This window comes from Gekko japonicus, unplaced genomic scaffold (genome assembly GCF_001447785.1).
Source record: "Gekko japonicus isolate JY-2015 unplaced genomic scaffold, Gekko_japonicus_V1.1 scaffold908, whole genome shotgun sequence".
Classification (NCBI taxonomy): domain Eukaryota; kingdom Metazoa; phylum Chordata; class Lepidosauria; order Squamata; family Gekkonidae; genus Gekko; species Gekko japonicus.
Window position 1 is genome coordinate 26,747 of NW_015172030.1, and position 22,287 is coordinate 49,033.

At 51.3% G+C, this 22,287-nt stretch overlaps 1 protein-coding gene and 1 non-coding gene across 2 annotated transcripts in view; one reads left to right on the forward strand and one right to left on the reverse strand.

Moving 5' to 3' along the window:
• NIN (ninein) overlaps positions 1-22,287 on the reverse strand; it is a 141,506-nt gene that overhangs the window by 13,426 nt on the left and 105,793 nt on the right. Inside the window, exons 22-27 of the mRNA XM_015420614.1 lie at positions 21,791-21,904; positions 18,553-18,657; positions 17,189-17,368; positions 12,912-13,055; positions 10,618-10,719; positions 4,011-4,211 (exon numbers count right to left, since the gene is read on the reverse strand). Coding sequence (XP_015276100.1) covers positions 4,011-4,211; positions 10,618-10,719; positions 12,912-13,055; positions 17,189-17,368; positions 18,553-18,657; positions 21,791-21,904 — 846 coding nt within the window. The remainder of the gene's footprint in view (positions 1-4,010; positions 4,212-10,617; positions 10,720-12,911; positions 13,056-17,188; positions 17,369-18,552; positions 18,658-21,790; positions 21,905-22,287) is intronic.
• TRNAG-GCC lies at positions 7,311-7,382 on the forward strand. The gene has a single exon. It is a non-coding gene; the product is annotated as a tRNA-Gly (tRNA).

Here is a 22,287-nt window from a genome sequence, read left to right on the forward strand (position 1 = left end):
GTGAGAGAGTGGGAGACAGGAGGAAGCAAAGGCGTGAGGAATAGGATAACCATCCCGCAAGTTTCTTGCGGGTCTCCACTTGTGTTTATCTATAAGATAAACTTTTAGGCCTGTTCTTTTTGTGTATTTCATCTGGAAACTGGCGCAAGGATCAGGCCCCTTGGATGCCCTGCCTTTTCCATCATCAGTGGAGTCGGTCTAAATAATAAAAATTCTGGATGGCTCTACGAAAAGCCCTGTCTGTTCGTTAGTAAGACAAAGACACCCACATATTTAAAATTTGTATTTTATTTGTCCAATTACAAATTTTAAAAAAGTGTGCAGCTCTTTCCCCTGTTTTAAAAAGTATTTATACATCTCATACAAAAATTTGTATAAATAACTCAAATTTTTCTCCTTTCAGATCCAATATATAAAAAAACCCCAATACCTTTTTGTTTTAAAAAATAGTTACAGCATAAAATCTGCAGGGGGGAAAAATAGCGTTTTTCTCTTTCCAAACTTCCCTGGATGAGCAATTCTTAAATAACATAAATTAAAAAAGAAGCTTTGACTCGAAACAAATTAAAAAAATAAAGACGGCAAATGTGCAGTTCCGTTTCTCCCACATATACACATGACACACAAAAAAAGGTTAAGATTTTGACACAAATAAATAAGGGGTGGGGGGGGGAAAGAAAGCATAATACTGGAGAGTTTTCAAATAAAATAAGTTTTTAAATTAAAAACAAAACAAAACAAAACAAAGCCAAAGAAGCAGTTGGATTCCCCAAGTTTTTTCAGCGGACGCCAGTTTTTTGTGAGTATGGAATGAGATGCGTTAGCAGCCAAAAGGGGTTATCAGAGGTGCCCGATCCGCCTGTACGTGTCGGCATGCAGGGATCGCTGCTCCGGAAGCGAGGCCTAAGGAAAGAAGGCAAGGAGGACACACTTCACCCCTGGGTCTTAACAACAGCACATTTCACTTAGTAAGACACACAACTGGCGCCGGTTTAGCCTAGCCATCGAAGCGAGCGGGCCACAGAGAGCAAGCGCTGCAACGGAAAAACAAGGGGACGACATGCAGCGAAAAGATTAAAGATTAGTATACGCTGTAGGGTCAACAGGCAGCTTGCGAGGTGTCTCGTTCGCACCGCGGGACTCCTGCGGCTGTAAACGCCAAAATTCGAGCAGCAATCAGTCCTCTTGAATGCTCCTCTTCGTACGTTCCAGCATTTCAAAGATGAACACTGGAATGCTTTTGGTTTTATTTGTTTGCTCCTTCGTGCATGCCCTGCCGTTCACCCCGGTGGGGACGCAAAGCTGCTCACACCCTTCTCCTCTCTTTTTGACCTCACAACAACCCTGCAGGCTAGGCCAAGTGTCTGACTGGCCCAAGGTCGCCCAGTGAGCTTCCATGGCAGAGTGGGGGCTTGAATGGGTGTCTCCCAGATTCTTGTTCGGCACACCAGCCCCTCTCTCTCTCTCTCTCTCTCTCTCTTTCTCTCTCTCTCTCTCTCTCTCTCTCTCTCTCTCTCTCTCTCTCTCTCTCTCTCTCTCTCTCTCTCTCGCATGCAACACCCAGTGCTGATTTTTCGGCCAGGATACCCAAAATAAACGGCAGCACAATGAGGGCCCCCCCCCAGTGCAACACAGGGAGGTGGCTTCCTCCCAGCTATCAGTTAACACAAGAGACGACTGGCATCAACTGGGATTAGGGAAGGGACCATGGCTCAGTGGAAGAGCCTCTGCTTTGTACGCAGAAGGTCCCAGGTTCAATCCCCACCATCTCCAGTTAAAAGGATCATGCAGTAGGTGATGGGAAAGACCTCCGCCTGAGACCCTGGAGAGCTGTAAAGAGGGGCTGTGGCTCAGTGGCAGAGCCTCTGCCTGGCATGCAGAAGGTCCCAGGTTCAATCCCCGGCATCACCAGTTAAAAGGACCAGGCAGGAGATGACGGGAAAGACCTCAGCCTGAGACCCTAGAGAGCAGCTGCCAGTTTGAGTGGACAATACTGACTGTGGTGGACCAGGGTCTGGTTCGGCATAAGGCAGCTTTATGTGTTCTTTCTTTTCGGGAAAGGTCGTGGCTCAGTGGCGGAGCCCCTACTTGGCATGCAGAAGGTCCCTGGTTCAATCCCCGGGTATCTCCAGCTAAAAGGACCAGGCAGGAGGTGATGGGAAAGATCTCAGCCTGAGACCCTGGAGAGCTGTAAAGAGGGGCTGTGGCTCAGTGGCAGAGCCTCTGCTTGGCATGCAGAAGGTCCCAGGTTCAATCCCCATCATCTCCAGTTTATAGAAGGACCAGGCAGGAGGTGATGTGAAAGACCTCCGCCTGAGACCCTGGAGAGCTGTAAAGAGGGGCTGTGGCTCAGTGGAAGAGCCTCTGCTTGGCATGCAGAAGGTCCCAGGTTCAATCCCCATCATCTCCAGTTTATAGAAGGACCAGGCAGGAGGTGATGTGAAAGACCTCCGCCTGAGACCCTGGAGAGCTGTAAAGAGGGGCTGTGGCTCAGTGGAAGAGCCTCTGCTTGGCATGCAGAAGGTCCCAGGTTCAATCCCCATCATCTCCAGTTTATAGAAGGACCAGGCAGGAGGTGATGTGAAAGACCTCCGCCTGAGACCCTGGAGAGCTGTAAAGAGGGGCTGTGGCTCAGTGGAAGAGCCTCTGCTTGGCATGCAGAAGGTCCCAGGTTCAATCCCCATCATCTCCAGTTTATAGAAGGACCAGGCAGGAGGTGATGTGAAAGACCTCCGCCTGAGACCCTGGAGAGCTGTAAAGAGGGGCTGTGGCTCAGTGGAAGAGCCTCTGCTTGGCATGCAGAAGGTCCCAGGTTCAATCCCCATCATCTCCAGTTTATAGAAGGACCAGGCAGGAGGTGATGTGAAAGACCTCCGCCTGAGACCCTGGAGAGCTGTAAAGAGGGGCTGTGGCTCAGTGGAAGAGCCTCTGCCTGGCATGCAGAAGGTCCCAGGTTCCCAGTCTGAGTAGACCAGACTGACTGTGATGGATCAAGAGACTGATTCAGTAGAAGGCAGCTTCATGTGTTCTTTCCTTTGGGGAAGGGCCACGGCTCAGTGGCGGAGCCCCTGCTTGGCATGCAGAAGGGCCCTGGCCCCACCGGTGGACCTCCTGATGGCCCCTGGTATTTCCGGCCACTGTGTGACACAGAGTGTTGGACTGGATGGGCCATTGGCCTGATCCAACATTGGTTTCTCTCATGTTCTTATGTTCTAATCCCCATCATCTCCAGCTAAAAGGACCAGGCAGGAGGTGATGGGAAAGACCTTTCACTGCCTGACATCCTGGAGAGCTGCTGCCAGTCTGAGTAGACAATACTGGCCTTCATGGACCAATGATCTGATTTGGTATAAGGCAGCTTCATGTATTCTTTCTTTTGGGGAAGGGCCGTGGCTCAGGGGCAGAGCCTCTACCTGGCATGCAGAAGGTCCCAGGTTCCATCCCCAGCATCTCCAGTTAAAAGGACAGGGCAGTAGGTGACGGGAAAGACCTCAGCCTGAGACCCTGGAGAGCTGTAAAGAGGGTCTGTGGCTCAGTGGAAGAGCCTCTGCTCGGCATGCAGGAGGTCCCAGGTTCAATCCCCGGGCATCACCAGTTAAAAGGACCAGGCAGCAGGTGACAGGAAAGACCTCCGCCTGAGACCCTGGAGAGCGGCTGCCAGTCTGAGCAGACAATGCTGACTGAATTCAGTATAAGGCAGCTTCATGTGTTCTTTCTTTTGGGGGAAGGCCATGGCTCAGTGGCGGAGCCTCTGCTTGGCATTCAGAAGGTCCCAGGTTCAGTCCCTGGCACCTCCAGCTAAAAGGACCAGCCAGGAGGTGATGGGGAAGACCTTTCTCTGCCTGAGACCTTGGAGAGCTGCTGCCAGTCTGAGTAGGCAATACTCACCTGGATGGACCCAGGGTCTGGTTCAGTATAAGGACAACTTCATGTGAGGCCGGAGGAGGCACCTTCAGGAAGTAACCCATCCGCCCTCCCCAGTGACGGAGGGCAAAGCGGAAGGGGCGTACCTGCGGCATGTTCGTGTCCAGGGGCCGGTTCTCGAGCTCCTCCTGCAGGTGCTGGCTCCTCCTCTCGGCCTGGAAGAGCTGGTGCCGCAGCTGCTGGTACTGCTCCCAGGGGACCACGGCGCAGCCTTGTGGCTGGTGCGGCGGCAGCTCACGCGGGTGCAGGCCCTGGCTAAGCCTCACGCTGGCGCTCGGGTGGAGCCGCTGCCCGAGAGAAGAAGCGACACGGGGCGTGAGAACGGCCTCGCTGGGAACCCCCTCTGGGCCGGAAGCCCCCTTTGGGCCCGCAGAGGCACAAAGGGAGACCCGGCTTGATGAGAGACCCCCCCACACACACACACACTGCAAAAGCTCATCCACTCCACCTTCGGAAGCGACAGGCAGACCCGCCTTCGGCCACAGGCTTCAGGTTACGTGGACAGAAGGAAATACTTCTTTACACAGAGAGTGATTCAAATGTGGAATTGGCTGCCAGAGGATGTAGTGGTGGCCACAGGAATAGACAGCTTGAAAAGGGGATTGGACAGATTCATGGAGGAGAAGACTACCGGTGGCTACTAGCCCGGGGGACTGAGGGGAACCTCCACATTCAGGCTGCGGTCACACACACACACAAACAGGGCTATTTTTGGGCAGGAACGCACAGGAACGGAGTTCCGGCTGGCTCCCGAGGTGGCCACGCCCAGCAGGAACTCATTAGCATAACAGGCCACACCCAACAGCTGGAACTCATTAGGATTGGCTATGTTAGGGGTGTGTGGCCTAACATGCAAAGGAGTTCCTGCTACAAAAAAGGGCCCTGGGTTTTGACAACAAACAAGGTAAACAGAATAAGAAGCAAAAAGTGGGTGTGGCTGGATGACCACACTTCTGGTAACATGGGGGTGCGGCCTAATGTGCTAATGAGCTGTGCTGTCAGGGGTGTGGCCCAATATGCCAATGAGTTCCTGCTGTTGGGTGTGGCCTATTATGCGAATGAGTTCCTGCTGGGCTTTTTCTACAAAAAGAGCCCTGCCTGACACTTTCAATCCACTTTCCAACTGGATTTTGCCAATTCTCACCGTAAAATCCAGTTGGAAAGGCTGTTAAGAGATCTAGCTGGATTGGAGTTCTTTATCACCTTAGAGGCTTTCGGGGTCTGGGCTTTCGAGAGTCAACGCTCCCTTCGTCAGATCTTCTGGGTCTTGAAGATTCGACTGGACTCCGATGTGGTTGTTCTACCCACAGACCTACATGGCCACCCTCTGAAAGCAACAGACCATCGTTCTGTCCCCCAGATAATGGGGGGGGGGAATCTCACAGGGGAGCTACTATAGAGCAATGCTCCCTCTAAGCTGTGGAGTCCGGTGAGCAAAAATCCTACTTTGTGAGCGACTGGCATCGAAGTTGTGAGCGGGTGATATGGCTGCTGCATAAACTAGTTTGCTCTGGAGCCCTCCTTCTTGAGCTGAGACAAAAACGTGTGAGCCGGAGGCTAAAAAACTGCGAGCTGGCTCACACTCACTCAGCTTAGAGGGAACACTGCTATAGAGTGTGCTTAAGACTGTCGGACAAGAGCGGGAGAGACCCAGGTTCGATTCCCTGCTCAGGCATGAAGGCCACTGGGGAACTGTGGGCAATAACTCCTCTCTTAGCTTAACCTGCCTTGCAGGGCTGTTGTGTGGGAGCTATGCCGCCCTGAGCTTCTTAGCAGCTGCACATTTGTTTCTACCAGCACCACATGTGCAGAAGAAGAAGAGATTGGATTTATACCCCACCCCCTTCGCTACCCGAAGGAGTCTCAGAGCAGCTTACAATCTCCTTCCCTTTCCCCTCCCCACAACAGACACCCTGGGAGGTAGGTGGGGCTGAGAGAGCTCTTTCGAGGACTGCCCCTGAGAGAACAGCTCTGAGAGAAGCTGTGATTGGCCCACGGTCACTCCAGCAGCTGCATGTGGAGGAGTGGGGAATCAAACCCCGGTGTTATGCCTGCCCTTGACTCAGCCCCAGAGCCAGCTTCTGACAGCCTAAGAGGGGAGGATTCAGTGCCTTTAAGAGCTGAAGAAGCATCAGGATCTGCACCTACTGTAAGTACTGAGGAGGATACACAGCAATCTGAGTCAACTACAGGACAGTTTGCACCTGGGATTGAGCAGGCCATAAGCAGCTCACCACCTGCATCTCCCCCACCTGTAAGCCGGCTTAGGGATCAGAGACGAAAAGAAGCAGGTTCAAGAGGGCGGAGATCCTTGAGCCCTGAGTTTTAACAGCAGCCAGGGCCTCGCACAAAGGTGCTAATGAGAGTTAATGGGCCAGAGCACTATTTAGTAGGGCCTCTGGCCATGAGCAATTTGTGTTGGCAACCTCGTTCGTAGAACCAGAAGCTCTGCACCTTGATTCCTGTTTGACTCTGTGGCTTTTGACTCTGTGGGTTGTGTTTGGACTGCTCTGGCTCCTGACTTCCAGCTTTGAACCTGACTACGCCCTCGGCTTTGCTCCCTGTACTCTGACCTCTGGTAACGTTTGACTACGGCTTTGTCTGGTGTTTTGGGACTTGTTTAATGCTCTGCTGACTGCTCTCTCGGCTGACCTTTGGACTTGTATTGTGACTCCCCCTGTCTGCCTGCCTCCCTGGCTCTACCGTGACACCCGGTTCTCCCAGATCAGTGTCCACAAAAGTATATGGGGCTGTAACGGGCTTCTCAACGAACAGCGGAACTTTCTTCTCATGCAAATGGTTCTCGCGTCAGAGAAGGGGTCCTTGTGTCCAAGAGGGGGAGGCTTCTGCTGACTAGGATGTGTCCCACTGCTTTTGAACATGTGGATGTGGCCAACACCCACCAATCGACCATCTTCCATGAATTCGTCCAGTAAAAAAAAATAAAAATAAATGTAAGCACATCCGGCAGAAGCAAATTCTGCATATTAACTAAGCACTGTGTAAACAAGGAATTTCTTTGGTCTGTCCTGGACCTCTCTCTAACCAGCATCATTGTGGAACTCTAGACATGAAGCTGCCTTATTAGGAGTCACACTATCCATCCATCAAGGTCAGTCTTGTCTACTCAGACTGGCAGCAGCTCTCCAGGGTCTCAGGCGGAGGTCTTTCTCATCACCTCCTGCCTGGTTAAAAGGATTAGGTACAAAGTGATGTGAAAGACCTCAGCCTGAGACCCTGGAGAGCCATGAACTGTGGCTCAGTGGCAGATCATCTGCCTGGCGCATGGACGGTCCCAGGTTCGATCCATGGCATCTCCGGTTGAAAGGACCAGGCAGCAGGTGATGTGGAAGACCTCTGCCTGAGGCCCTGAAAAGCCACAGAGTGGGGCCGTGGCTCAGTGGTAGAGCATCTGCTTGCCATGCAGAAGGTCCCAGGTTCAATCCCTGGAAGGACCAGGCAGGGGGTGATGGGAAAGACCTCCGCCTGAGACCCTGGAGATCAGTGACCGGTCTGAGCAGACAAGACTGACCGACCAACGGTCTGAGTCACTGTAAAGCAGCTTCACGTGTTCATATGGATTTGGTATCCTGGTGCACAGAGGTGCTGCTAATAGTCTGCAGGAAGCCAAGAGCCGCCGGGAGGCTGCATTCCCTCCGAAAAGGCCTTGTAGAGATCAGCAAACCCAGCCACGTGACGTTCAACCTGATCATTCCACGGAAGACATGCAGACAGAGAGAGGGGGGAAAAAAGACTATGGAAGGAGAGACTCTAACCTTCACAAAAGAACAAATGGATTTGGGGAGGGGGGGGGAACAAACAGAAAACGGAGTCTCTGAGCCACTTTTCATTTTATTTAGTTTATTTTTATTTATTTATTTAAATTTCTACCCCGCCCTCCCCACGGATGGCCTCGGGGCGGCTAACAAACAAGGGTCTTGCTGGAAACGGCTTCGGAGTCCGGGCAGCTTAACCGGCGTTCTCAGCCGAAGGAATTAACCGATGCCCAGCGCTAGCCAGTTGCCAGTTAAAACACATGAATATTTCCAGCCTGGAGATTAAGATCACAGAGGGAGACCCGCCTGACTGTCCCAGCAATCAAAGAAGCTCATTTGGGACTGGATTTATACCCCGCCCTTCACTCGGAGTCTCAGAGCGGCTTACAAAACTCCTAATTTATTTTATTTTATGCGTCTTTTATCTACCGGTATGTTCTAAGCTGCCTAAGCTCTGGAAGAAGAGGGAGGAAGAGGAGACTGGATTTATACCCCGCCTTCACTCGGAGTCTCAGAGCGGCTTACAAAACTCCTAATTTATTTTATTTTATGCGTCTTTTATCTATGTTCTAAGCTGCCTAAGCTCTGGAAGAAGAAGAAGAAGGAGAAGGAGGAGGAGGAGACTGGATTTATACCCCGCCCTTCACTCGGGAGTCTCAGAGCGGCTTACAAACCCCTTTCCCTTCCCCTCCCCTCCCCACAACAGATACCCTGTGCGGTAGGCGGGGCTGAGAGAGCTCTTTCCAGAACTTTCCTTGAGAGAACAGCTCTGACAGAACTACGGCTTGCCCAAGGTCATCCAGCAGCTGCAACTGGAGGAGTAGGGAATCAAACCCGGTTCTCCCAGATTAGAGTCCGCGTACTTAACCACTACACCAAACTGGCTCTCTACACCAAACTGTAAGGAAGAAAGGGCAGCTAACAAATATTTTAAATAAATAAACAGGAAAATATGATCGTCTCATTACAATGAAGAGTGGCTCATTCAGAAGATATGGATTACTGTGACCTTATTCGGTATTAATTCCGTCGTACAACAGAGAAAGGGGGGGAGGAAGGAAGGGACAAAACAGGATGAAATGGGGGTTTTGTTTCGTTTTGTCCTCCATGCAGTTGGAATGACAGGAAAATGGGTTTTGTTCTACCTTCACGCGCCATTTCTGGCAGAGCCCTGCCTTCGTCTCCAACCACCAAGGTCTAGGCAAGGATTAGCCAGCGGGGGGAGAGAGCGAGCAGGGGGAGAGAGAAAGTTATAGGAGTCAGAAGGGGGCAAAAAATTTAGTCTGCACAGAGAAAAAGGCCGTTGGCTAAAGGAAAATCCAGAATAAGAAGTCCTGCACGGAGGGGAAGGGGAGACACAAATACATCCTCTCCCACATGCAAGAGAAAACCAGAGTGTAAATATTTAAAATAAAAGACCTCTTTTCAACTCCATTGTCCACAACAGAATTTCCCGAATGCAAGGCTGGGTAGATCCCACAGAATTCGGCGTTTTACAAGCCTCAGCTCCAATTACGGCTGCCGGACCTTCCTGGTGGAGCTGGGGGTCGTCCCCCCCCCTGCTGCCTGGCCCTGCCCCCAGCTGCCAATCGGCTGGCTGTGGAGGGGGACTTACCAAGAGAAAGGCCTAGGCCTTGTGGCCAGTGTCGCACAGGAAGCGATGCCATCACTGCTGTGTCTACCTGTTTCCCTTGATCCCCCTTCCAGGAGGGCTGGCTAAGCCCTCAGTAGGGCTGCCAAGTGGGAGTGGGTGGGGGGCGGGTAAACCCCCGCTTTGGAGGCCCGATTTCTGCCGGAATCGGGCCCCGGGGGAACTCCGCCCCCCGAAGTGCAGCGTCACAGGAAGTGACGTGCACGTCGGCCACGTTGGGGGCGTGGCCTGGATTATCGGAGGGAAAACTCTATGGTTTTCCCTCCGGCGATCGTGGCCACGCCCTCAACATGGTCGACGTTGGACGTAACTTCCTGTGATGTGGTGGTGGCGCACACATCCGGGGACGGCTCCCGGAGCCGGCCAAGGCTCCCCCGCCGGTGAGTATTTTGGACTTGGGAACCCTAGCCCTCAGTAGGAATGGGGTGGAGATCCCCAGCGTCCCGTTCCCATTTCCCACTGCCACTTCAAGGAGAAAAATCAAGGGGAAAAAGAGCAACCTTGTGTACTTATCAGAAATACAGGAAGTGACAAAGGATAGCTCTAGGAATCGCTGGAAACGCTATGGTTTTATCAGAGAGTTTCTGGCAACCCATACGGCTACCCTTGGCCACTTCCTGTATGGACTTCCAATAAGTACATAAGACTGCTTTATCTTTTTTAAAAGATTCTCCCATGACATTGTGCTCCCCCCCTACCTTTCAGAGGTCAGGTGGATAATGACTAGAAGCAGGGCCTTCTCGGTTGTTGGCACCGCAACTTCGGAGCAGCGTCTCCCCGGATGCTCACCTAGCACCAGATCTGTTGACTTCCTTGCAATAAACCAACTCATTTCCCTAGCTCTTAGGTGGCATTTTTATTTCTTTATTTCAGCTGCCGATTAAGACTGCCTGAACTGCTTGACCTGTCCCTGCTTATTTGAAACTTGTCAACCGTTTGCATTTCTAATAGTCCAGCTGCTCAGTGGCTTTCTTCTAATTTATATTCTGGATTCCTCTATGAATATTCTCATTATTTTCTTGTTGCGTCTTTGTTACTGTTAAGTCTCCCCAGATACTGTCTCTCATCGGAGGGTGGGCGATAAATGTTTATGAATATTCTGTTGTGGGACAATTTCACCTTGTGTCTGTACAGGGTAAACCGGCAGGTAGAGGAAGCAGCAGAAATATTTCCCGGCCAAAGGCCCCAGTCTGTAAAGAGAACTCTCCCCCCCCCCTTTTAAAATCCAGGAAAGAGCAAAAAGACGGCTCTGCTACTCAAACATACCTCCATCAGCTGTTCGTCCAACTTGACTTGTTTCTTCCTGAGGCCTTCGTTTTCCAATTTGACGGTTTCCAGTTCGTGTGCTAGGTCATTCATCTGGCTGACCTGCCAAGGAATCCAATCTAATTTTAGAAAAAACAGCTGGGCTCAGGGGATCGTTTGCCAGACTGATAGCGAGAGCGTCAGCTGGTGAATTCTAGTCTGCTGCGAGACAGCTTTCCCCACTCACAGCCAGAGTGTTCTGGTGGGTCAGCTATATCAGAACAAACTGCTCTAGGCTCTGTGGTGGTTCTTCCAGCTCAAAGCATGGCTGAGCAGATGGAGACACAAGGAGGAGGAAGAGATTGGATTTATACCCGGCCCTTCACTACCCGAAGGAGTCTCAGAGCGGCTTACAAACTCCTTTCCCTTCCCCTCCCCACAACAGACACCCTGTGAGGGAGGCGGGGCTGAGAGAGCTCTGACAGAAATGGCTCCTTTTCAAGGACAGCTCTTATCAGAGCTACGGCTTGCCCAAGGTCATCCAGCAGCTGCAACTGGAGGAGTGGGGAATCAAACCCGGTTCTCCCAGATTAGAGTCCGTGCACTTAACCATGACACCAAACAGACTGTGATGGACTGCACTTTTTAAGACGCTTAAAAGCGCTGCACATACAACTACAGGACTGTGAAGGCTTAGTGAGCAATCTGATTGTTCAGCATCAGCTGAGCATAAAAAAAGAAGTCCTGTGAAAGCTGTATGCTGAGGAGGGTCAGTCAGATTCCTGCCTTCACTGAGAAGACCGTCTGGAAACAGCCCTGACAGGAAAGGGTTTAGTGCTGACAAAGTCAGATATCAGCAGTGACTGAATACAGTCTGAATTCAGCATTAGCTGAGAGCAGTTTGAACACAGACAGAGAACTGGGGGAAAGTCTGGCAAGCAGGTTTGGGTAGTAGAAGAAGACTCCCATTCAGACCAAAGGAAAAGGGACAGATCTTCTAGAGAGAGAACAGTCCCTACCCAGTCAATCAGGGAGAATTATCTCTGAGGTCTGGTGTAATTAGAAACTACTTTTAGAGATTTAAAAGTCTGTTCAAGATGGGGAGCTGTTTTAGTCTCTCTGTAGCAGTAGAAAAGAGCGAGGGTCCAGGAGCACCTTAAAGATTAACAAAATATGTGGCAGGGTATGAGATTTCGTGAGTCACGGCTCACTGAAGAAGTGATCCGTGACTCACGAAAGCTCCTCCCCTGCCACATATTTTGATAGTCTTTAAGGTGCTACTGGATCCTCGCTCCTTTTTACTGCTAAAAGTCTGTTAATAATTCAAGAAGTGTACTGGTGTTCCAAGAAGGGGTTTGGGTACTGGGAAGAGAGTATTAGCCTTCTGGGCACCAAAAGTGTCAGCGATTATACAAATAATATGAATTAAGAGTGTTTGGGCAAACACTGGAACAAAAGCCTCTCAATATAAAGATGTAAGTAACTATGAATAATTTAAGAACCTCTCATTAGCCTGGTATATAAGAACAAAAAGACGAAGAGAGCTGTGTTTCTCAAAGGCTTATGCGACGATAAAGTTTGTTGGTCTTAAAGGTGCTACTGGGACCAACTTACTCCAGCGAGAGCCAGTTTGGTGTAGTGGTTAAGTGTGCGGACTTCAATCTGGGAGAACCGGGTTTGATTCCCCACCCCTCCACTTGCAGCTGCTGGATGACCTTGGGCAAGCCATAGTTCTGATAAGAGCTGTCCTTGAAAGGGCAGTTTACATCAGAGCTCTCTCGGCCCCACCGACCTCACAGGGTGTCTGTTGTGGGGAGGGGAAGGGGAAGGAGATTGTAAGCCACTCTGAGATTCCAAGTGAAGGGCGGGGTATAAATCCAATCTCCTCCTCCTCCTCTTCTTCTACTTCTTCTTCCATTCCCTGCTTCCTTCTGTCTTTCCCGCCCACCAGCCAATCTACATTTTATCTGCACCTCATCTTCAGCTATATACATTACTGGATGACCTTGGGTAAGCCATAGTTCTGCTAAGAGCTGTCCTTGAAAGGGCAGTTTACATCAGAGCTCTCTCGGCCCCACCGACCTCACAGGGTGTCTGTTGTGGGGAGGGGAAGGGGAAGGAGTCTGTAAGCCGCTCTCACGAGACTCCGAGTGAAGGGCGGGGTACAAATCCAATCTCCTCCTCTCCTCCTCCTAGTTTTTTAAGGTGACTTGAACCGAGATACAAATTTGGATTCTGGCTTCATGACAAACTGGGTAGGGCGCTGGGGCTCATTCTCCCCCCCCAGAAAACACAACCCTTTGTCCCAGACGAACCTTCCTGGTCGCGGAAATCAGCTCCTTCTGCAAGTGCTCACATTCCCTCTTCAGCTTCTCTTGCTCAACGGCTTTCGCCATCCCCGACGGGCTTTGGTGTTTCTGGTGCTTCAGGGAGAGGAGGGAGGCTTCCAGCTGCCGCATCTGGCGCCCGAGCAAGCAGAAACCAAAGACGTTAGTGCAATGTACTGGGTTCGAAACGCGAATAGCGATCAGCTCATAGTTTAGTAATGATTCCAGCTTAACTCTTAAGACAACTGTAGCAGGGCTGGAGGCCCGCTTATATGCATGCAAAACGCCACACCCAGGGCCGGCTCGCTCACTAGGCGAACTAGGCGTTTGCCTAGAGTGGGCCGGCCCTTAGGGGCGCCAAACTGCACCCGCCGCCCCCCGCCAAAAGCCCCCCAACCACCAAAAGCCCTGCATTTCTGCAGCCGGGGAAGCTCTTTTGCTGAACCCGGCGCACGGGGGGGGGGGGGGGCAGGGGAGGGGGATCCTCGCCTAAGGTGCAAAATAAGCTGGGGCCGGCCCTGGCCACACACCCCACACACCCACTCCCCGTGATAAGCTGTTTACATTACAACTCCTGCTCTATAGCTCCATTCCAGAATCCCGGCTATCTATTGTTCTGGTGTACAAGCTTAGTCACTTTCCAGGCACGGTTCAGGCTCAGTACATAACAGTTAGGCAATCGCCAAGGAGAACCAGCAAAGCATTCTTTTTGGCTGCAATTCAGTATTTTTTTTTTAAAAACCAACTGTCTGCTGCTCTCTTCATTAAGATTCAAGTCCAGTAGCACTTGCTGAAGGAAGCTTTGACTCTTGAAAGCTCATACCTCCAAAATTTTGCCGGTGTCTAAGGTGCTGCTGGACATGTATAGATGGAACGCTCTGTCTGGGAAAGGGATGCTCTGTCTCCTTGGTGCTTGGGGAGTGGGCAACAGTGGGAGGGCTTCTGGAGTTCTGGCTCCACTGGTGGACCTCCTGATGGCCTCTGGGTTTTGGCCACCCTTGTGACTCAGAGTGTTGGACTGGATGGGCCATTGGCCTGATCCAACATGGCTTCTCTTATATTCTTATGTCTGGGGCAAGGGATGCTCTGTCTCTTTGGTGCTTGGGGGTGCAACAGCGGGAGGGCTCCTGGAGTTCTGGCCGTGCTGGTGGACCTCCTGATGGCCCCTGGGTTTTGGCCACTGTGTGACAGAGTGTTAGACTGGATGGGCCATTGGCCTGATCCAACATTGGCTTCTCTTATATTCTTATGTCTGGGGCAAGGGATGCTCTGTCTCCTTGGTGCTTGGGGGTGCAACAGTGGGAGGGCTTCTGGAGTTCTGGCTCCACTGGTGGACCTCCTGATGGCCCCTGGGTTTTGGCCACCCTTGTGACTCAGAGTGTTGGACTGGATGGGCCATTGGCCTGATCCAACATGGCTTCTCTTATATTCTTATGTCTGGGGCAAGGGATGCTCTGTCTCCTTGGTGCCTGGGGGTGCAACAGCGGGAGGGCTTCTGGAGTTCTGGCCCTGCTGGTGGACCTCCTGATGGCCCCTGGGTTTTGGCCCCCCTTGTGACTCAGAGTGTTGGACTGGATGGGCCATTGGCCTGATCCAACATTGGCTTCTCTTATATTCTTATGTCTGGGGCAAGGGATGCTCTGTCTCCTTGGTGCTTGGGGGTGCAACAGCGGGAGGGCTTCTGGAGTTCTGGCCCTGCTGGTGGACCTCCTGATGGCCCCTGGGTTTTGGCCCCCCTTGTGACTCAGAGTGTTGGACTGGATGGGCCACTAGCTTGATCCAACACGGCTTCTCTTATGTTCTTATGTCTGGGGCAGTGATGCTCTGTGTTCTTGGTGCTTGGGGAGCCACAGTGGGAGGGCTTCTGGAGTTCTGGCCCCACTGGTGGACCTCCTGATGGCACCTGGTGCCAGTCAGAGGTCCGGAGCTGTTGCATCAGTTGATACTGGGCAATGTAGCCCTGCAAGTATGTGCATCCCAAGCCGAAAAGGACTTTAGCGGTAACAAACCAGCACCCCGAATTGAAGTCAGAAACAAGCCAGCAACCAGTACAGAATTCTCAAAATAGAAGAAGAAGAAGAAATTGGATTTATACCCCGCTCTTCACTACCCGAAGGAGTCTCAGAGTGGCTTACAAACTCCTTTCCCTTCCCCTCCCCACAACAGACACCCTGTGAGGCAGGTGGGGCTGAGAGAGCTCTTTCGAGGACTGCCCTTGAGAGAACAGCTCTGCCAGAACTATGGCTTGCCCAAGGACATCCAGCAGTTGCCAGTAGAAGAGTGGGGAATCAAACCTGGTTCTCCCAGATTAGAGTCCGTGCTCCTAACCACGACACCAAACTGGCTCTCTCTCACCAAATAGGCATATTAATCAGCAGGCAGCCAATAAGGGGTGGATGCTGAAGCTGAAGTTCCCGAGTTGTCTTCCAGGGCAGTCCCAGGTACAGTTTGCTGCAGGAGTCTAGGCCTTGAGGTTAACGTGGCATGGGCCGGCATGGCCAGATTCACTGAGGCCAAGAAGGGGACCAGCTTCAAACTTGGATGCAACCAGGGGTCATTTCCTGCAGGAGTGCACAGGAGCGGAGCTCCGGCAGTAAAGAGCCCAGGAGGCGGGCACATGCAACAAGCCCCACCCCCTGCTCCCAGCAGCCCTCAGTCCGAGCAAGAAGCAGCCAGGTAAGTTGCAGAGCCCCCCGGTCCAAAACAGTCCAGTGGGACGATTAAGACCAAGGTTTATTCAGGTACAAGCTCTCCCTCCGCTGCGAGGACAGATCTGCACGTTCCCCCCCCCCAATAGCTAGCAATCCAAAAGAGTCCAATGGAGCCTGAGCGGTGGGTGTTGCCTTCTGACACACTTCCGGTGATGTCAGGGGGCGTGGCATATGCAAATAAGTTATGCTAATAAGTCATGCTAATGAGCTCCTGCACCTCTTTTTCTACGAAATGACCCCTGGATGTAACTGATGCACCCCCCCCCCCCACAATTTTTGCTTGTGTCTCCAGTAAAAGGGCTGGGTCTAAAACGACCCCCTAGGCCCCGGAACCCACGAGGGACCAACTGACTCCAGCAAGAGTGGGAGGCTTAACACCCTCCCAGGTTCCCACTTCTTCGACTGTCTTGCCTCAGCTAAGGTTCAGGGAAGGTGATAAACCGCTTTTTAAAATCTATTGGCCATGCCTTTGATAACTGTAGCCACCGAGCAACGGACAGCTCACAAAACTGCAGATTTACACGCTTCGATTGATCTTACAGAAACGGTCCGTTGCCAAAGAACTTGAAATAAGTTGACCAAAGCAGGTTTCTGCAGAGAAATCTCACCACAAGGTGAGCAAGCCCTGCAGTTCTCTAACTCCCTCGTTTCAAGACATTTGCCTGACCCATCCCAGCGGCCCTGCTAATATGCAAACAGGGCAGAGTTGCCACTCTTGAGTGGAAAATCCATGGAGATTTGGGGGCGGAGCCTGGGGAAGGCGGGGTTTGGAGAGCGGAGGGACCTCAGTGGGGTACAGTGCCCTAGAACCCGCCTTCCAAAGCTGCCATTTTCTCCAGGGGAACTGATCTCCGTAGTCTGGACATCAGGTGTAATTCCAAAAGATCTCCTGGCCCCACCTGGAGGCTGGCAACCAGAGAGCCACTTTGGTGTAGTGGTAAAAAGCGCGGACTCTAATCTGGGAGAACCAGGTTTGATTCCCCACTCCTCCTCCACATGCAGCTGCTGGTGTGACCTTGGGTCAGTCACAAGTTCTCCCAGAGATGTTCTCGAAAGATCTCTCTCAGCCCCGCTTACATCACAGGGTGTCTGTTATGGGGAGGGGGAGGGAAAGGAGATGGTAAGTTGCTCTGAGACTCCTTCAGGTAGTGAAGGGTGGGGTACAGTGTTCCCTCGAAGCTGTGGAATTCTGTGGGCAAAAATTCTACTTCGTGAGCTGCTGGCATTAAATTTGTGAGTGAGCGATTTGGCTGCTGCATAAATTAGTTTGCTCTGGAGGCACATCCGTCCTGAGCTAAGGCAAAAAGGTGTGAGCCGGAGGCTAAAAAACAGCGAACTAGCTCACGCCAACTCAGCTTAGAGGGAACACTGGCGGGGTATAAACCCAATCTCTTCTTCTTCAGGACAGAGCATGTGCAAAGTGCTTTTTAAAGAAACTAGGTACATATGGAAAACTCAGCTATAAGGCCTTACGTTCTTCATGTGATAGAGACAGAGCGAGATCGCCCCTGATGTGAAAGGGCACGATTACCGTCCCGAACGCGCATTGCTTACCTTCTCCCTGGAATGAGCGAGCTCCGCCTTGGCGCTCTGGACGTCCCGCTGGAGCCTCTCGTTCTCCTGCCTCAAGAGCTGCTGCTCTTGCTTGACCAACTGGTCCAGTTCCTCCCAGCACAGCTTCTTCTGCTGGCTCTGCAGCCCTGTGGAATGCGTGGCCAGTTCCAGAACCCGATTCTGAAGAAGAAGAAGAGGAGATTGGATTTATACCCCGCCCTTCACTACCTGAAGTGTAGTTCAAATTTTGTTCAGTACGCTAGCTGTACTCTCTAATTTCCAAAAAATAATCAGGCCAGAGGAGGTTTCCCAGTATTGTGCAGTCAGAGGTCAGGTTTCCAGGAATAAATCAAGGCAGTGTCAACACCCAAAAGTGTCTCTCAGGAGACTTTATAGCCGCATGCCAAAACATCATTCATACAGCCAGTTTCTTAGGAACAATCCTGGAGATTCATCTCCACTATAAGCAGGCAGCTGATGTTGAGCCAGGAGGCATGCACTTTGCCACTTAGCCTGTAAATCCATTCTCAGCCTTCTTCTGCAGCATTCCAAGGGTGCAGCTGATTCTGGAGGGCTGGGGGCAGGCAACTGACTTTTGCCTGCTAAATCAGAGCTGGAGAGTGGAGGTGATTCTGAACTAGCTATTGGCTGCAAGTCTGGCCATGCCTACACCACATTTCCCTGCTGGTCGGCTTCTGTCGACTCTGGGGCTCCTCCTCCTCTGAGGAGTCCTCACTGTCACAGAGCCCTGGCTGGTCCATGACACTAGCATGATCTGGTCTTGAGTGGATCGTTTCTCTCCAAGACTGAACTCGGAGAAGGGGGGGGTAAGTACTAGAGTTTTGAAAACTCCCCTAACATAAACTCCCTTAACATATACATGGTGTAGAAAAAGTGGAAAGGGGAAAATAAAGTAACTGAAATAAGGATATGCATTTGGATCTTTCCTATCTGAAACTCTGCCTGACATTCCTTATTCAATTTTGGATCAGAAATACCTACAATAAAGCAAGGCATTCCCCAAATTTTTGATCCCCCCCCAAGTTATTTCGGCTGTATTCAATGAATGGTAGGCCTAGCCACAATGGCAGGTCTATCACCTGCTGAAAACAGTGGAAGTAGGCCTGGTCTTTGAAGTCCAAAACCAGGTCTACCATTCTTAGTTTTCAGTGGGGCAGTAGACGGCCAGGTTCTACAATTAACTGTTATTCCCGAGACTGAAAAAAATGCACTTGAGACAGATTTTGGAAACGATACTAATGCTTCTGAAATTCTGAGAAAACAATAATCATACCTTTTCTGAAATAATGAAACAAAATTATAACAATTTTTTTAAGTGCACACCCCTTCAATTAAGGAGCTACCTTATCATTTGCAGTCTGCAGTTGCTTGTGTAGTGACATCACTTCCTGCTTCAGAGCGTCATTCTCCTGCTGAGCCACCCTGAAGTCTGACTTGAGTCTGGACATCTAAACGTTCCAGAGAGGTAGCCGTGTTAGTCTGTTGTAGCTGAAAGTTCATTCTGTACAGCGTCAGCAAAATTCTGGATGTAACTGTCATGGGCATGGATGATGATGAGCTGATAGAGCCTACAGAAACCACAGCTGGCCCCTCTGAAGCAGCAGAGGAGGATAGCTGGCAGTGCCTGCAACAGCAGCCTTCACACCTGACCCAGATAAGAAGGAAGAACTGCAAGCTGAAAGCCCTCCTGACTCTCCCCCACATGTGACTCGTTTAAGGGAGCGACTGTGGCAAAACTTAGCAAGCAGGTGAAGAGAGGCCAGGCTACAGGGGAGACGCTCGGCTAGCCCAGAGTTCTAACAGGAGCCTGGGTGATCGTGCAGCTGGCTAATTGGCTTTGGACTATGTTTCTGGTTAGTGATTTGGACTTGGTTCTTTGTTTCTGGCTCCTGACCTCAGCTTGGGTTTTTGGACTTTGCACTGTCTTCTTGGTTCCTGACCTTGGCTTGTTCTGGACTCCCTTTGACTGGCACCCCAGCCCGTGACACTAACACGCAGGTGAAAGACAACACCACCCCAGCAGAGAGCTGAGAGCGGCAGGGTTCAAGCTCACTGGATGGTCCTTTTGGATACATTACTACTAGCTTTACCAATTTCAAATCATTCTCTTGAAGGTACACCTCCATGTACTGGAAGAAGTGTGGGGGTAGGGAGATAGAAGAAAGACAGCTATGCTTTTTGCAAACAGTGGGGCCAAAAACCTGTGAAATGACAAGATGTCAGTGTGGCAGATTTGGGTGCTTAGGGAGACTTGGACATTTATGTATAAGGTAAAAGGTAAAGGTAAAGGTTTCCTTGCTCGAAAGCCAGTCGAATCCGACTCTAGGGTTGCGGTGCTCAATTCTGTTTCAAAGCCGAAGAGCCAGCGCTGTCCGAAGACGTTTCCGTGGTCATGTGGCCGGCATGACTAAACACCAAGGCGCATGGAACGCTGTTACCTTCCCACTGAAGTGGTACCTATTTATCTACTTGCAATTTCTTGCTTTTGAACTGCTAGGTTGGCAGGAGCTGGAACTAGAGATGGGAGCTCACTCCATCATGCGGCACCCGGGTCTCGAGCTGCTGAACTACTGACCTTCCACAGCCTGCAGTTCAGCGTCTTAACCACTTGAGCCACCGCAGCTCCCATGTATAAGGTACATTTTATTTATTTATTTAAATTTATAACCCGCCCTCCCCGCGAATGGGCTCAGGCTGGCGTACAGATGGGGCCAATGCCCAAAACATAAAACATTTAAAAACATTCAGTACAACATACAAAACAAATAGAATACATCAACTTTGATTCTATCCCATTGCAGTGTGGTTAATGCTGCCTCCTGAAAGACAGGCAGTGCCCGGGAGGTGATCTCTGTTTTCATTCCCTGAGCAAAAACGTACCATCTCCAAGACACAACATCTATAGATGAAGGTCATGAATGTCTCCTGTTGTATCTAAGGTCTCTCGACCCGCACGGTAACCCTGAGATGGGTAAAAGGACACGATGCCATCAATGCTCCCTCTAAGCTGTGGAGTCTTGTGAGCAAAAATTCCACTTGGTGAGCTCCTGGCATTAAAGTTGTGAGCGAGCGATTGGGCTGCTGCGTAAATCAGTTTGCTCTGGAGCCCTCCTGCCTGAGCGAAGGCAAAAACGTGTGAGCCGGAGGCTAAAAAAACTGTGAGCTAGCTCACGCTAACTCAGCTTAGAGGGAACACTGGATGCCGTTATGGAGAAGGGTCTGGTTATTGTTATGTTCATGCTGATGTGCAGGGCTCTTTTTGTAGAAAAAGCCCAGCGGGAACTCATTAGCATAATAGGCCACACCCAACAGCAGGAACTCATTAGCATATTAGTCCACACCCCTGACAGCACCGCTCATTAGCACATTAGGCCGCTCCCCCATGTTACCAGAAGTGTGCTCATCCAGCCACACCCACCTTTTGCTTGTTATTCTGTTTACCTTGTTTGTTGTCAAAACCCAGGGCTTTTTTGTAGCAGGGACTCCTTTGCATGTTAGGCCACACACCCCTAATGTAGCCAATCCGAATGAGTGTCTGCTGTTGGGTGTGGCCTATTATGCTAATGAGTTCCTGCTGGGCGTGGCCAACTCGGGAGCCAGCCGGAACTCCGTTCCTGTGCGTTCCTGCCCAAAAATAGCCCTGCTGACGTGCACCATGCAACAGACATTCAGAGGTCCGGTGCCATTGCCTGCCTCTGCATAGTGACCCCCCGGCCTTGGTTAGTCTCCCTTCTAAGTACTACCCAGGGCCGACCCTGCTTAGCTTCAGAGGTCTGACCAGATCGGGCTAGCCTGGGCCATCCAGGTCAGGCCAGACAAGCAGAGGTGGTCTGCCGTCGCCTGCCTCTGCATAGCAACCCTGGGCTTCCTTGGCGGCCTCCTATCCGAGTACTAACCGGGGCCGGCCCTGCTCAGCAGCTGAGATTTCAAGGCGAGAGGTGTCCAGAGTTGGTTTGCCATCACCTGCCTCTGTGTAGCGACCCTGGGCTTCCTTGGTGGTCTCCCATCCAAGTAATAACTAAGGCTGAGCCCGCATAGCTTCCCAGATCAGACTCGCCTGGGCTATCCAAGTCTGGGCTCCTTCTGGTGCTCACTGGATCCCTGAAGTGATAGAGAAGTCCAGCTTGCCAAGTACAAGTTAGGTTTCCCTCGCTCGAAAGCCAGTCGAGTCCGACTCTGAGGGGTGTGTGTGCTCATCTCCGTTTCCAAGCCGAAGAGCCAGCGCTGTCCGAAGACGTCTCCGAAGTCACGTGGCCGGCATGACTAGACGCCGAGGCGCACGGAACGCTGTGACCTTCCCACCAAAGCAGTACCTATTTATCTACTTGCAGTTTTCTTGCTTTTGAACTGCTTGGTTGGCAAGAGCTGGAGCCAGAGACGGGAGCTCACTCCGTCTCGAACCCCCGAACTACAGACCTTCTTAACCTCTGAGCCACATTCTGGCAAATGCAATTTGGTGATGAAATTCAAGCTCAGCAATTTTATACCGGTGTCTCTCTTTGAAACTTTCTAACGGGCGGGTGGATCAATAGGTGGAGAGGTAGGCCAGACAATTCTGAGAACGGAAATGAAACGACGCACCTTGTCTTGCGATGCCGCCATTTGTGTTTTCAGTGCTTGCGTCTGGTGCTCCCAGGAGCCCTTTTCCTGCTTCAAGGAAGCAACCAGGTTCTCCAAGAAGGCCACTTTTGCTGCCTAGAATGGAAAAAAGATGTTCTCGTTTGGCTTACTGGGAGGTATGAAAAGCTTGTTTTGTTTTATGGTGTTTGGAAGGTCACACTTCTTTCTGGGACAGTGAGACTTTGTATTCTTGGTGCATGGGGGGAAATAGCAGGAGGGCTTCTGGAGTTCTGGCCCCACTGGTGGACCTCCTGATGGCCCCTGGGTTTTGGCCACTGTGTGACACAGGGAGTTGGACCAGATGGGGCCATTGGCCCGATCCAACATGACTTCCCTTAGGTTCTTATATCTGGGTCAATAATGCTGTGTCTTCTTGGTGCTTGGGGGGCCACAGTGGGAGGGCTTCTGGAGTTCTGGCCCCACTGGTGGACCTCCTGATGGCCCCTGGGTTTTGGCCA